Source organism: Vicugna pacos, chromosome 35 (genome assembly GCF_048564905.1).
Source record: "Vicugna pacos chromosome 35, VicPac4, whole genome shotgun sequence".
NCBI lineage: Eukaryota > Metazoa > Chordata > Mammalia > Artiodactyla > Camelidae > Vicugna > Vicugna pacos.
The window spans coordinates 16,503,251-16,517,720 of record NC_133021.1 but is presented as its reverse complement, the minus strand read 5'-3'; the positions used below and the strand labels follow the sequence as shown (position 1 = coordinate 16,517,720).

Below are 14,470 nucleotides of genomic sequence, written 5' to 3'. Positions count from 1 at the left end.
GCGCCGTGCTGCTCTCTGGGCACCCGGTGGAGGGGAGGGTGCCCGGTGCCGACAGCTGCTGCTGCGTTGGGTTTCGGCTCCTGTCGGCGTTGGCGCTTTTGTCTGTCATCCAACCCAGCTCTCCCTTCTGTCCTGCAGGCCACCCCGTGGGCCGGAGGGCCCCAACCTTTCCCAGGACCAGTCTGCGTGGCCTGCCCCGCGTGCGGCCCGTCGTCGCCCAGCTGGGCACCTGCACCTGTTCCCCCTTGGTGCCCCGTGCCGCCTCGCCCCCCACCGCCAGCTGCTCCGCTCGGTAAGAGGAAAGCATAGTCCTCTGTTTCTTCCTTGAGTCACTGCAGAAGAAGGGCAGGTCGCTCTCCGGGGCTTCCCCGTGCACGGGCGGCCCTGACTGGGCTCACGGCCGCGTCCCTCTGGTCCCTTAGCAGACGCACTTGATGGGCCGCGTCTTCCCCGTCCTGCCCTGGGGAGGGAGGTGTCTCTTGTAGAGGGAAAGAGGGTCCTCTGACGGAGGGCAGACGTGTCGGTTCTGCACACGGGCCTTCAACAGAGACCACGTTCCGGGCTCCCTGGAGGAGAAGCCCGCCCCTGTCACTGTCGGCAGCGAGTGGAGCCCTGACCTTCCACAGCCGATGATCGGTTATGGAAGAAACACCCGAACCCGTGGCCTGTGGTCTCTTCAGTCAAGGGTCCCTGAGACCTGTCTCCCACTCGGTCTGATGTGAGACTTAGTGTGATACGGGGAAGAAAGCCTCAAAGGTCTTCCGCGCTTCAGCAAAGTAACATGTTTTGTAAGGTAGTGAACGGTGAAGGAGTTTTTTTGTATTTTATTTTATCTATGCCGAGAAGCTAGTTTACTCGGGGAAGGATATAGGTTAGTGGTAAACAGAATGCTTGCTTAGCATGCCGAATTCCGTGTGCTCATTCCCGGTACCTCCACTTAAAAAAGGAAGAAAAGAAAAAACAAAAACAGGAACGAACTTCAAATGTTGGAAGTACATAGTGCGCAAACCCGACTTGGATATCCATTCTTTTTACGTGTTTTCCTCTTACTGCTTGGTTTGAAATCTATCCCAACCGTGACTTAAGCTTTTGGGTTTTGGGGGGGTTGTTTTTTTTTTCCCCCCCCAGAAAAATGCTCTTAACTCTTTGAAATTCTTTTCTGCCACTTTTGTTTTGACATATCCACGGACGGAGATAGACGCACGTGGTGGTTGTAATTTGCATTCGTGAATATTCTCACTAATGTACCTGTAACTACATTTTACAGGTGGTATGTCAGTGCACCACTTTGCAGAAGAAGGAGGAGGAGAGTCTTCCTCTGAGGAGGTACCGTCTCTTGTTGTTAATGTCCTTGTGTGACTGTGTAAGTATCAGGGGATTCTGAAACATAAGCCGGGGGTTGGTGTGAGTGTGCATTTTCACGTTTGCATCTGCTGATGAGAATTTTTGACTTACATTTTTAACTTACAGTTTAGGATGTGATTCTGTGCTTAATGCCGTAGGACTGGATAGTGCACTTGTGTTAATTTTCCAGACTCACCTAGTGAAACCAGTGTCTCTGTATGTGAATTCTTTTTTTCAGGGTCTTTCCGTTACAGTTTATTAGAGGGTATTGAAAAGAAATTCATCCCTGGGAAAGTTAGGTGTATCTTGGAGTTGGTTCTTGTTTTAGCCGTCCTCACTTGAAATTAATTCAGTGGTGGTTCATTTTGAAGGCAGCATGTTTTGTCTTCCCATTCCACCGCCAGTAACAGTGTTCTAGTTTCCTTAATGCCTTATGCTGTTTCCCACCTGCTCCTTTTACTCAGGCTGCCCTTCCCCAGAGCCCCTCCACATCCCCCCTCTGCACTGGATCTCTCTTTTACGAAACAGTGCGGTCTTCCCAGCATTCCCTGAGCTATCCACGTGCAGCGGACTCTCCTGTCCTTTGTGGCGTTACTGTACCCGTTCACCTCAGTTGTAGAGCTGTTGAAACTTTTCTGTGCTGACTTGTTTTCATGGATCCTGTGCCTCTGGCAGAACAGAGAGGAGAATCTGCCTTTTATTTGTACCGCCAGCTTCTCCCAGGATAGGGCTTGTGTTCTGATAGGTACGGTAAATAACTGTTGTCTACCTGACCGACCGACCGACCGACCGACCGACCAAGCGTATGAACATGATGGTTTCTGAAGTTCGTTTCTTGTTTTATCTTGTTTTGTGTTCCTAGGAAGGGGCGACTGAGCCCGAACTTAAGAAACCGGAAGACGCTACTGGGACTGTAGAAACGGCTCCATGGGAGCTAACAGATCATACCACGCCGACCTCTTCTGCTGGAGCACACGGAGCTTATTATACACCGGGTAAGTTAGTGAACGTGGATGGCATTCCTTGTTCCTCTGTGCCTAGAAACTAGTGTGCTCTGGGGGGTGGGGGGAGGGTATATGTAGCTCAGCAGTAGACAGAATGCAGGCTTAGCATGCAGGAGTTCCTGGGGACAGTATCCAGTTCCTCCAAGAAACGAGTGTGATGCGGGGCAGGCAGGCAGGCAGGCAGGCAGGCAGGCAGGCAGGCGCAAAGGTTTCGTTTCGCTTCAGCAGTGTCTTCACAGGAAAGCCTAATGCTCCATCCTTTTCTGTGGTTTTTTTCCAATGCAGAACCTCGTACTGCTCTGGTGTCCCCGGTAGCTCCCGGCCACCTGAGGCCACCATGGAGTCCCAGATAAATTGAGATGTGTTGTTTGGTGGAAGTCTTTCTCGGATATGTATTCTTTTTGTTTTCGCAGCATCCTCTTTGGCCTCGTTTGCAGGCTGTGTGTTATGTTTCTGATCTGGCATGTCATTTTGTTTTCAAAGTCAAACTCTTGTGCAGGGTACATTGGCTTTCCTCTCAGCCAGTCACCTTGAGTGTTGCTTGTAGAAGCCTTTAGCAAGGGACTGCATGAGTGCTTAGGACCTCAAGCTTTGACTGTGTGTTTCTTAGAATAGCATAAGAATTGTGGGCCCTTGCTCCATACTGACTCCTCCTGGCTCGGCTGACTCCTTTTTACCTCCTTCACTTGGGATTGCTCCTGGGTCACTGAGACCGGTTCCTGTTGTCATTCTTTGAATGGTTTCCTGGCTCAGGCTGGGGATTCTCCTTTGTAGAAAGCCCATTCAATTCCTTGTAACTGAAAACTGAGCAAAGCCACTCCTCCAGCCTTACACTGTGTGGTTTGTGCAACTTTGAGTCTTCCTGGGTGTGGTAAATATCACAGCCCATCACTGTCTCTTCTGGGGAGGTAAAGGTGCCTTCCCCGCTGCCTCCAGTTGTATTCTTGGGCAGAAAAGCCTGACTCTCAGAGATGGTGCATTTGTAGTAGGGAATAGAGGCTGGAAGGGAAAGAGCCCGCAGTGAAAATGCCTAGTTCCCTGCAGGACCAATTTGCACCACAGTCCTGGCATCATGTCCTCCATCCCGCGCTGGGTCGGTTCTGCCCTGGAAACTGTCAGAGTTGCTTCTCTGTCTCATAACACACCATTGGATTTTCCACATGAGCTAAAATCCCGTTGGTGTTATTTGCAGGATTGAGACTTCCCCGTTCCCTTTCCCATAGGACAAACATAGTGTGCTTTTCCTAGCAAACTTAAATCCAGATATCCCTGAGAATAAGGATGATTGTAGCAGAGCCTGACTCCCTTCTGAGGACAGCCTTGTCCCCTCAGAAGCACTTTGCCAGCTCCCCCACAGGACTCCGGGATGCCCAGCTCCTCAGAGCTCATTGCGCCCAGGGGCAGCTCCTGCGGGGCGGAGGAGGGCCCTTTGTGTGCAGGGAGTAGAAAGGGTCTGGCAGGGTCCTGCAGACAGTGCAAGTACTCAGGTGCGGCTCTGATTCTATGTGTGGAAAACCAGGCCTTCACTTCCTTTCTTTCTCTGTGTTTCTGGTTCATGCAGACCATGCTTCTGTGGAGCTGGGGAAGGTATCAGGGTGGGTTGTCCTGCACAGAGAGGCTTCCTGTTTGGGAGGTCCTACTATATCAATTTGCTGGAACCTCTGTGCATCGTCTCAGTCGTAGGACTCTCGCCTTCCTCCACTTACAGACACCGGCGGTATCATGTGGCAACAGTGTTTTATCCCCAAGGTCGAGTGTGTGGCCCTGTGCTGCTGTCTGGGCACCCGGTGGAGGGGAGGGTGCCCGGTGCTGACAGCTGCTGCATTGGGTTTCAGGTTCTGTAGGTGTTTTTCCTTTTGTCTGTCATCCAACACAGCTCTCTCTTCTGTCTGCAGGTCACAGTGAATTCCAGACGTCCCGGTGCTTGTCCAGGACCACCTGGTGTACCTTGCCCCCTGGGACACCCATCACCGATTGTCAGATGCTATTCATCACCGCCACCCCCACCTCCCTTGTGGCCTCTGTGGTCTCAGTCACCGGCACAAGTTACTTCGCTCGGTAAGATGAGAGCATGTGCTTCTGCTCCCTTGTCGAGTCTTTGCAGAAGGGGAGATGGCACTCCAGGGCCTTGCGATGCCTGAGGAAATCTGACTTGGGACATTGTGACATCTGTCTAGCTTCCCAGCACACACATCTGATGGACGGTGTCATTTCCCTGTCCTGACCTGGGAAGCAGGTGTCTCTTGTATAGAACAAAAGAGACTTTTGGCAGAATATCAAATGAATTTGAAGTCCCAGTTTGGCAGATGTGCCTCTTGCATGGACCATGTGATGTGCTCTGTGAGGGGTGAAGCACACCCCTAACTTCAGGGGCTCATGGGGTTGCCTCGAGGGGTGAGGGAGGGAGCGAGTGAGGGAGAGAGACATTCACAACAGACAGCTTGTCACCATAGCAGATGTGCCCGTGCAGGGCCTCAGAGTGCAGAAGAGGGACACGTGAGCCACCCAGGAGTGAATAGGAGGGTGTGGAGGGGAAGAAAGAAATTGAGGGGCTGCCCAGTGGGCGTTTGTTGGGTTCACTCAGATGGAGCTGGAACGTCACTCCCGGCAGGGCGGGCAGTTCAGGCGGGCCGTGTGAATGCAGCGTGAGGTCCACTCAGAGCCACGTGTGTGTGCAGGGGACTCAGTGCAGCCATGCACGTATCCCCTTCAGAACCCAGTGCCTCCAGAAAGCCTCAGTTCACAACCTCATAAAAAGATGATTGTTCTCTTGGGTTTCTGAAAGTTCTGGGTCTGGATGAAATCTCTGGATATCAGAGAAACTGAAATTTAGCTTGTTTTTTTCATGATATTTTGTGTGGCTGAAGTTTTCTTTTGCCCCAGTTATTTGAAAAGTGCAGGCAGGATTTAGATCAGCTGAACAGGTGCCTTGCCCTTCAGCATGAGGCAGGTTCTTTGGGGGAAGTCAGGGGTGAACAGGAGACCCCCTGTAGGACCCCTGTCCTCACACCCCTGCTCCCTCCTGTCACCATGCCCACTGTCAGCTTGGCATCTCTACGTTTATGTCACAAGATCCGATTCCTGATTCTTTGAGTTCTTGCAGTTCATCCCCTAACACCAAGACTCAGTGGGGCCCCCACAGGGTCTCAGCGTTGTCTGTGAGCCGGGGGTAATGCTGGTCCCTGACGTCATTGTGAGGAGGGTCGGGTCAAGCACACACATTGTTTTGCAAAATGACTGGGACATATTTCTCACTCAGCATTCTCATAGTTTAAAAGAAAGTGTCTGCACACAGTATCATCAAAAGAGACCTCAGGAAGTCCATTAAATTTAAACTGAAGATGTAAGAGCTCAGGCCCAGAGCTTACCATTCTCTGCTTTAAAGATAAGGTGAAAGATCCCTTTCTTCTATTAAATCTTAGGTCCTACTAGTTAAAGAAGGAAATATAACAATGAGAATGTGCACATTTTGAGATCTGTGTCTGAGATGTGAAAGTAATTATTTTCATTCTGTATAGACACGGACATGCACACACAGACTACAGTGTCTGTCAGAGGCCATACGTACATTAGAGAAGACAAAATCAGGAAAAAATAAGGTCCTATTAAAATAACTCTTTTTGCCTTACAGCACAGTCTATTTGACACCTGAAGAGGCCTCTCAACTGTGGCAATGATGTGTTAAGAGATGTCAGAGGTGCATTAAGGCCCAAAAGTTTTCCTACTCCATCCTGCTGCCCCCTCTGGTCTCTCCTGTTGTCACCCCTAATGAATCTGTCACCGTTCTCTCTGTGTCAGTGTCTGCTTCCTGGAGGATCAGTGGTCACACCCTCTTGAGGGCACGTAGTGATTCACGGGCACACAACTCACAAACCAGCAGGAACTAAGATGACAGGGCAGATGAAAGATTACCCCTTCAGGGCAGCAGTGACCACAGGGGCCCCAGGGCTCCTCCTGGTTGTTGGGTACAGCCTGTGTCTAGATCTAGTGATGGCTGTGCTGCTTCAGTCTGTAAACACTCACTGGGCATGTGGGGCCTGTCAGTCACAGGGGTGTCTGGTCGTGAGACCAGAATGAAGTGGCCGTGTCTCATGGTGAGGAATGGATGAGGTGCAGGGGGGGCCATGGGCGTCCAGCAAGAGGCCCTGCACTGACCAGGCCCGTGCCCCCGCCCCGCGTCAGCTGCCTGGCAGCCCCGGCTCCAGGCAGACCCTGAGGGGTGCTGAGGGCGACAGTGCTCTCAGTGAGCCCTGTGAGCGCCATTCATCCTCCCACAGCCTCCTGACTCTGAGGTGGGCGGGGCGCCACCACTGCCAGGGAGAAGGTGTTGGGTATAGAAAGAGTCCACTCCACTCTGCGCCAGCTGTCCCTGGAGCCCACGGAGCCCTCCTTCCAGGTGGGGGAGGCAGCCAGCCCTGCAGCAGCTCTGGGGTCCAGGCTGGGCCACAAACAGGTCAAGGTGAGACTGTTGCGCTGCCCGGGAGGTGGGGGGAACAGCGATGCAGCAGTAAATGCCAGCAGGAGCAGCTCCGTAACCGGGCTCCTCCACTGTGAGCAGGGCTGGGGCTGGAACTTCGCTGTGAGGGTGGGAGGGCTGGGAGAGATGTGGCCCTGTGGCCCTGTGGCCCTGGACAGGGCTAGACCTGAGCTCAGGGCCTGAGGGTCTGGGGGGAGAGGCAGAGAAAGACACACGCAGGGAGAGACAGCGTGTGAGTGAGAGAAGGGTGGAGGTCAAGTCCTAGAGAGGGACAGGAGGTGACAAGAGAGGGACACCGGGTAGGGGGAAGCAGAGACAAGAGGAGGCAGGAAGGAAAGAGGGAGCCAGCCCAGGGTGCGTGGTGGGGGGCGATGGGCCAGGGTGACTGGGAAGGGGAGTTGGCCCATCCTTCACCAAGCCGTGTAGCTGCCACTGTCAGGGCCGCAGGGACCAGCAGCCTGCCCAGCTAGACAGGCACCATCGGCCCTCAGGATGGGGCTAAGAGCCGCGCCCAGGGCCCTCCGGCCACTTCCCAGGTAAGGAGGACCAGGAGGGCTCTCCCCAGCACCACAGCAGCACCATCTCTAGCTTCACAGAGACCCTGTGAGCAGGCGCCGTCCCATCCCCTGTTCCACAGAAGGGAAACTGAGGCTCGGCCAGCCAGCCAACTTGGCCCTGTCTGCAGGGTTATTCACTTTCCCGATGCTTCTTACCAGGCAGGCCTATGCCCCTGTCCTAAGAAGGGGGCCTGTGACAAGCCCGAAGCCCTGGGTCCCACCCGACTGCCCTCCTGTGCTGGGTGACCTGGGCAGGTCTCTTCCCCTCCTTGATCCTCGACTGTATGACCAGCGGCCCTTCTCCCCATCTTCCTGGGTAGTGGGACCCCAGCAGGGCCATCGCTCCAGGACTCCCAGACCCCTGGGTGGGTGGGATGAGCTCTGGCTCTCGGGGGAATTCCTTTCTGGGCGGGGCGATGGCTCACGTGCGCTCACCACTTTTTATGGGGTCACATCCTGCTATTTCCGTCTGGAATGGGACTTACCTACCATGGAGCCTGAAACTTGGTTTTCCACATTTTTCTAAATTGGCCCTTGTGCAGAAAAGCGACTCCCCTGGCCGGGGTGACAAACTCAGTCCTGGTGAGGAGGCCCTTCCTACTCCCCTCACCTCGCTGCTGCTGGTCACCCCCAAACTCCAGAGCCGTGCTCACCCCCTTGGATTCCCTGCTTCCCCCTCCCCATGCCAAGCCCAGCCTCCTCCTCCTGCCCCAGAGACCCCTCCTGAGCGAAGTTGTGGGGCCCTCAGGGTCAGGACTCCAAGTCCTGTGTCACGGCAGAGAACACCCCAGCTGATTGGTGACAGGCCTGGAAGCAAGGGTGGGGCCCTGAGCCCCAAGAGGGGCTGTGTGGCCTTGGTCAGGTCACAGCCTCGCAGCCCAGCATCACGGCCTCTCACACCCCTCCAGGCCCACGTGCCTGAGATGTCACTCAGTCACACACACAGGCTCCAGCCCCACTCCCCACCCCCATGCAGGCACATGGAGGGCACACATGTACACACATACAGGAACATACACACATGCATGGGGACACACACACAGGCTCATCCCCCAGCCACCAGGATGCCACTTTTTCATTATCCTACATGTCGCTTCTGCAATAAAATAATTAAAACATGAATATTCAAATGGTAAATGCTGGAGAGGGTGTGGAAAACAGTGAACCCTTGTACACTGTTGGTGGGAATGTAGTTTGGTACAGCAATTATGGAAAATGGTATGGAGATTCCTCAAAAAACTAAAAATACACTTACTATATGATACAATAATCCCACTCCTGGGCATATATCCAAAGGGAGCCTTAATACAGATAGACACCTTCACCCCAATGTTCATAGCACTATTTACAATAGCCAAGACATGGAGACAGCTTAAATGTCCACCAGCAGATGACTGGATACAGAAGCCGTGTCATATGTATACAGTGGAATACTACTCAGCCATAAAAAATATACCATTTGCAGCAACATGGATGGCCCTGGAAAACAACATTCTAAGTGAAGTAAGCCAGAAAGAAAGAAAAACACCATATGACAACACTCATGTGGAATCTAAAATTAAACAAACAGAAAACAAACTCATGGTTACCAGAGGGGAACAGGGTGGGAAGGGATACACTGGAAGTTCGAGATTTGCAGATAGTGACTGGTAAATATAAAATAGAGCAACAAGTTTATACTACACAGCACAGGGAACCATAGTATCTTGTAGTAGCTCATGGTGAGAAAGGACATGAAAATGAATATACGTATGTTCATGTATGACTGAAGCATTGTGCTGTACATCAGAAATTGACACAACATTGTAAACTGACTATACTTCAATAAAATAAAAATTTAAAAACCTGAACATTTAAAACGACCCCTTGAGAGAAATGGCCCCATCTCACCAACTTTGGGCAGGAAAACGCTGAGACACTACGGGGAGGAGGAGGGGAGATGATGCTGAGAGGCCGGGGGAGCGGGAGGGCAGCTATAGAGGGGCACCAGGCAGGGGGTGAACGCGGAGAAGAGGGGATAGATGCTCTAGCCCAAGGAACGCTTGCCGGCCAGATGTGTGACATGGCCCTGTGGCATTTGGACAGGCCAGGGTGGGGCAGGGCTGAAAATGGGCCACGGGCTGACCTGGGCCTCTTTCTGGCTTTCAGCTGGGCTGGGGATGGAGGGACACGTGTGACCCAGCCTCCCCTAGCCAGTGTGAGCTGCAGACCTCCCTGGGCACAGGCTGAGCCGGGAAGGTTTGAAGCTTGGCCCCTGCCTGGGTCAGCTGTGTGCTTTCTGAATGACTGCTGGACCTCTGGTCTACGTGCCACCCCACACTGACAGACGTGCGTACACACACACACACACACCCTCCCAGTAGAGTGCCTTGTAGGAGATGCTCCATGTGGGGCCACCAGGTGACATAAGCTGGCAGTTGGGAAGAGGTACACACAGTGTGTTTGTTCCATTTGTACTTTTTGTTTCTTTGGTCAGGTCGGATATATTAACATTTGTTATGCTCCTCTTCATTTTTATGTACTGAAATTTATTTACTTTTTGAATAGAAAAATGACAATTAGGCAAGTTAAATGGCTGAGAAGTGACACACACACACTGGGGTGCATCATGAACCTCCTGGATCTTGGCTAATGATGGAAGTGGACACATGAAGGATTCCCTGCTGTGACAAGTGAATGTGAGCATCTTGAAGCCCAGTCATGTGATGTTTCTACCTTAATGTTCTTTGAAATAAATGATTGCCTCCCCATGTTCCTGCTTTACTGAATTACCCACCGTGTTGGTGAGTCAGCCTCAGATACCAAAACCTGCAAAGTAATATACCACATCATATGCTTTCACTCATGAAAAATAAATGCATTAGCTTCCTTTTTTTGAAGTAAATCATTTTAAATTTGCATCTTATATTTAGTTATCAAGAGGCACGCAGAACCCTCCAATTTTAATGAGAACAGTGCTTTTGTGTCTTTTTATCACATATCTGCTTAATGTTAGGTGTGGTGTTGCTAAGTCATATCCACACCTAGTTTTTTTTTTTTTTTCAGCATAATAGGAAAATCCTGCTTCACACAGGTGCATAGTAGTAAACGAAGCAGTACACAACCTGCATGCCTTGCAACGCTTGTCTACTCCTGACTCAGGCTGCTCCAAAAATCATTTCATGAAAGTTCAGTGAAATTTTGCTTCACCTGGGAATCAGATGTTAAATCAATCAGGCTCATAGTCCCATGACACTAATGAGGTTGGGTTAAGTTACTGTAAATAAATTTCTAACCCAAGCATTATTACCCTTTGTTACAGGAAAATATTAACAGATTTCAAACCCCTGTGGTGCTGCACATCGGCCCTGAAAGTATCTCCATCAACCATAGGATTAATTTCAGTCAAGTCACTGAGTGTAGGAAACAAAGTTTTCGTTTGATGACATTTTATCAAGTACTGTAAAAACTGTCACATTTTCCCCTTGCATTGACAGATTAACCTCATTTAATTTAGTAAAAATATCTGCAAGATATACAAGTCTTAGCAGCCACGGTGAAGTTGTTAAACAATCAGATCTTCAAAAAGCAGAATCCATGAAAACCAATCGTTCACGACGAAGCTCAAAAAGTCTTACAAGATCTTTACGTCGGGAAAGCCGCCTCACCTCCGTATTTAGAAGTGCTGTGTGCTGGGCACCCAATTTTTCACATAAAATTTTTAGTAGTCTGGGCTGATGTGGCCAAGCTTCAATATAATTGATGACTTGGACTGCCTGATCGAGCATGTTTTCCAGAGATGCAGGCATTATTTTAACTGCAAGTGCATGTCTAAGTAATAGGCAGTGACTCCTGGTGCTTTCAGGAGCCACATATTTTATCCAGGTGACAGCCCCAGCAATTTTCCCATCAACCCCCCCGAAGCATCACAACAAACACCAGCACATTTTCCCCATTCAATTTCACAGTTTTGCATAAAGCTGTGGATGCAGTTGAAAATGTCCTCACCAATGGCATTCTCTGCAAAGATTCACATAAGAGCAGGTCGTCCTCAGTGGACTTGTTAAACTTGCAACAAGCAAACACGAGCAGCACAGCGAGTCCTGAGACGTCGGCTGGATCTGGCAGCTGCAGTGAGAACCTGCCACAAGTTTCCCATCTACAAACAGGCCCTTCTTCAGTGGCAGCAGCTAGAGCCTCAATTCGACCAGCAGCCGTACTGACAGCTGCACTGCGTCTATTTGTCTTTACTATACTGTTCGTCACACATCCGCATCACGACGTCTTTTGCACAAGGCTTGGTGAGCAATTCTCTGATGTATGAGCCTCCACTCAGGGCTGCGTGGTAACTTATACTGCATGATGCTTCTCTAGCGCTTCCATGATCTGTGTTGACAATTTTAGGTGCTGGGGGTTTATTGTTTTCAGGTGAATCAAGATGTTGCTTGAAAAAGATAATGTCTTTGTCTTTGTATGCAGCATGTTTTGTTTCCAAATGTCTTCAAAACTTACTAGGGACCAAAGAGCTTTTCAATAAAATTTTCTTACATAACACACACTGAGCATGAGGTGCAAATCTATTTCCAAAGGAAGTAAATCCAAAAAACAAATAACTTTCCTCATATTTTCTTCTTAGTGGTTTCTTACTAAATGTTGTTATTTTGTTGGAATTGGACATAAACTTGACCATGGAAAGCTCACTTCCTGAATTTCTAGAAACGAAAGGCTGCAAGTGCTCATCTTTACTTTGTAATATTCCTACTTGATTCAGACACAATTTGATAAGAAAAAAGATTCTACTACTTGTTTAAGTCTTCCTTGTTTCAGCAACAGATCCACAGGCAATGTGTTTGTGGTACAAAACATGGCTAATTTAGAATAAACATTAAGAATCACAAATGTGTTGAAATTATAAGACAGGACACAGAAGATGAGCCATCATCAAAGAGATGATGCCAAGCATCTCATCAGTGACTGTTAAGTGCTGCCTGGGCAGCAAGGCGCAGGTGGAGCATCGCATGCTCATGTATCAGGTGATCTCTCACTCGATGTCCTGGTGCTCTCAGGCATGGGACACCTTTTCTTAAAGGTAGGTTATCACATAAAAATAAAAGCCATAGCAATGAGTTTGGTAGTCTTAAACTTTTATTTAAAATAAATTACAAAGGAAAAATTACTGTTAGCATGGATCTTTTTCCCTCACTTATTAACTTAGACAATATTAATATTCTGCAGAAGACAGTTTGGGAACCATTGGGCTAAGAAACAATGAAGAGATCATAAGTGTATTTTTAAGGAAGGGACTTCGAGGTCCCATGGCAGGGGCTGGCAAACTTTTCCCTAAAGGATCATACGGTAAATATTTTTTACTCTATGGGGCCAGACAGTCTGTGTTACAGCCACTCAGTTTTGTAGCTGTGGCAGCAGCCACAGGCAATACGGTAAAGAATGGGCACAGGGGTGTCCCAATGCATCTCTATTTACAAAAGCAGGATGGGGCTAAAATTTACCAACTCCTTTCATGGATACAGTATCCCAGAATCTCTTTTAGCTTTCTGCTGCCTGCTGCCATTAGACACACTCGTTGTTGACACCATTATACATCTGAAAGCTGCTTTCAGGGCTAGCGACTATTCTGATGAGCTATGTCAAAAACACACAAACACAGTTCAAGGTTTTGCAAGACACAGAATTCTGCTGTATCCCAAATACTGTGTGTTAACATTGAAAAATAAACTATAAACTGAAAGTTAGTTACTACTTCTCTGGACTTAAAAGTACGTAAATATTTACAGTATACAGAATAAGACTCATTAAAAGTACTGTATATATTTTACTGGTTACTCTGCATCCCATTATTTTTTTACTGAAGGCTTAACGAAGACCTAATGAAAACATACTCTCTCATTTTAATAGGTTTATTCCTCATATAATAGCTTTTAAAAAGCATAATTAAATGGAAAGGTAATGCAAGTTTTAGGACCTCTAAAGAATGCTGGCTTTGTAAGTTTAGGCATTCAGATTTAGGGTCTGCCTAAACATTGCTACTTTTGATTTAAGCTTTATGATTTGGCTGCAGAGTGAGCACGGGCTCCTCGTGTTAGATCCTGACTCTGAATGGCTTTCCTAATGACAGCTAGAGAGCAAGGTACCTGGGTGAGGAGCCCTTCCTTCTGTAATCACACTCTCTGCCCTAGCAGCTTGAAATGCAGACTCTCAGAAAATAAAATTCAGGGATAGGGTGGAAGGGGAGTAACCAAAAGCCTACAATGAGAAAAAGTTAAAACTAGACACTGCAAAAGCAGAACTAACTACAAACCTCTTAGATGACCATTCCTTACAATTGATTTTAGAGCCAGGCAATGCAAATTCTTCTTCACCGTAATGCCGATCTTAAGAGTGAAGTAGAAGGTGCCTAGCATAAGGGAAACACTAATATTTTTGTCCTGTTTACTACCCAGGTAATTTCATTGCTTTGAAATGCTCCCCCTTCCGCTGACTTCATAGAAAGACATTAAAAACTTTCAGAAATAAACCTAACTTTTTAAAGTACAGCCATACCTTAATGTCTCTAAAATTAAGCATTGAAAGTAATCTAAAATGGAATTATACATAGAAGTGTTACACCATGACTTTTTGCTGTAACGACTCTTGTCTCAATAACCAAGCTCCTAAGGTTACTAATGTTTGAGTGGCCATTGTTTACTACGTGCCAGGAGCTGCTAAATCTTTCATAGATTGGCTCATTTACTCCTCAGAACAAACCTGAGAGTCAGAGACTATCATTTATCCGCCCCCACCAAGCAGGGATAAAGAAATAGACACAGAGGTTAAGCCACCTGCTAAGTTAAAACATCTGTGAAGAACTAAGAACAGAACCCAAAAAGTTCACCTACAGAGCCCACGTGCTAGTCACTGCTGTGTGTCCCTGAACACTCCTAACTTCCCAAGCACTCGAAACACCTGGTACCAGGGGTTGGCTGGTGCAGAGAGAAATGACCAATGATGGGTCGCAGCTGCCAGGAAGTCAAGGGTCTCAAACTGGTGGCAGCAGCGGCAGCAGGCCCTGCTTCTCCATTGCTAGGAGCAAATGAGACTGTCCTTCCACA

The 14,470-nt window shown here is 48.8% G+C and overlaps 1 protein-coding gene across 10 annotated transcripts in view; it reads left to right on the top strand.

Moving 5' to 3' along the window:
- LOC140691477 (uncharacterized) overlaps nucleotides 1-11,917 on the top strand; it is a 58,409-nt gene extending 46,492 nt beyond the window's left edge. For 3 of the 10 annotated variants that reach the window (XR_012067120.1, XR_012067119.1, XR_012067123.1), the window contains 8 exons: nucleotides 139-292; nucleotides 1,268-1,326; nucleotides 2,207-2,339; nucleotides 4,244-4,406; nucleotides 6,626-6,807; nucleotides 8,773-8,885; nucleotides 9,930-10,060; nucleotides 10,684-11,917. Coding sequence is in view for 5 of the 10 variants with exons in the window: in XM_072955110.1 (XP_072811211.1) it covers nucleotides 139-292; nucleotides 1,268-1,326; nucleotides 2,207-2,339; nucleotides 4,244-4,406; nucleotides 6,626-6,902 (786 nt within the window). In the remaining 5 variants the exon portion in view is untranslated. The other 7 variants (XR_012067122.1, XM_072955113.1, XM_072955112.1 and 4 more) reach the window with 7 other exon arrangements.
- Nucleotides 11,918-14,470: the final 2,553 nt, after the last annotated feature.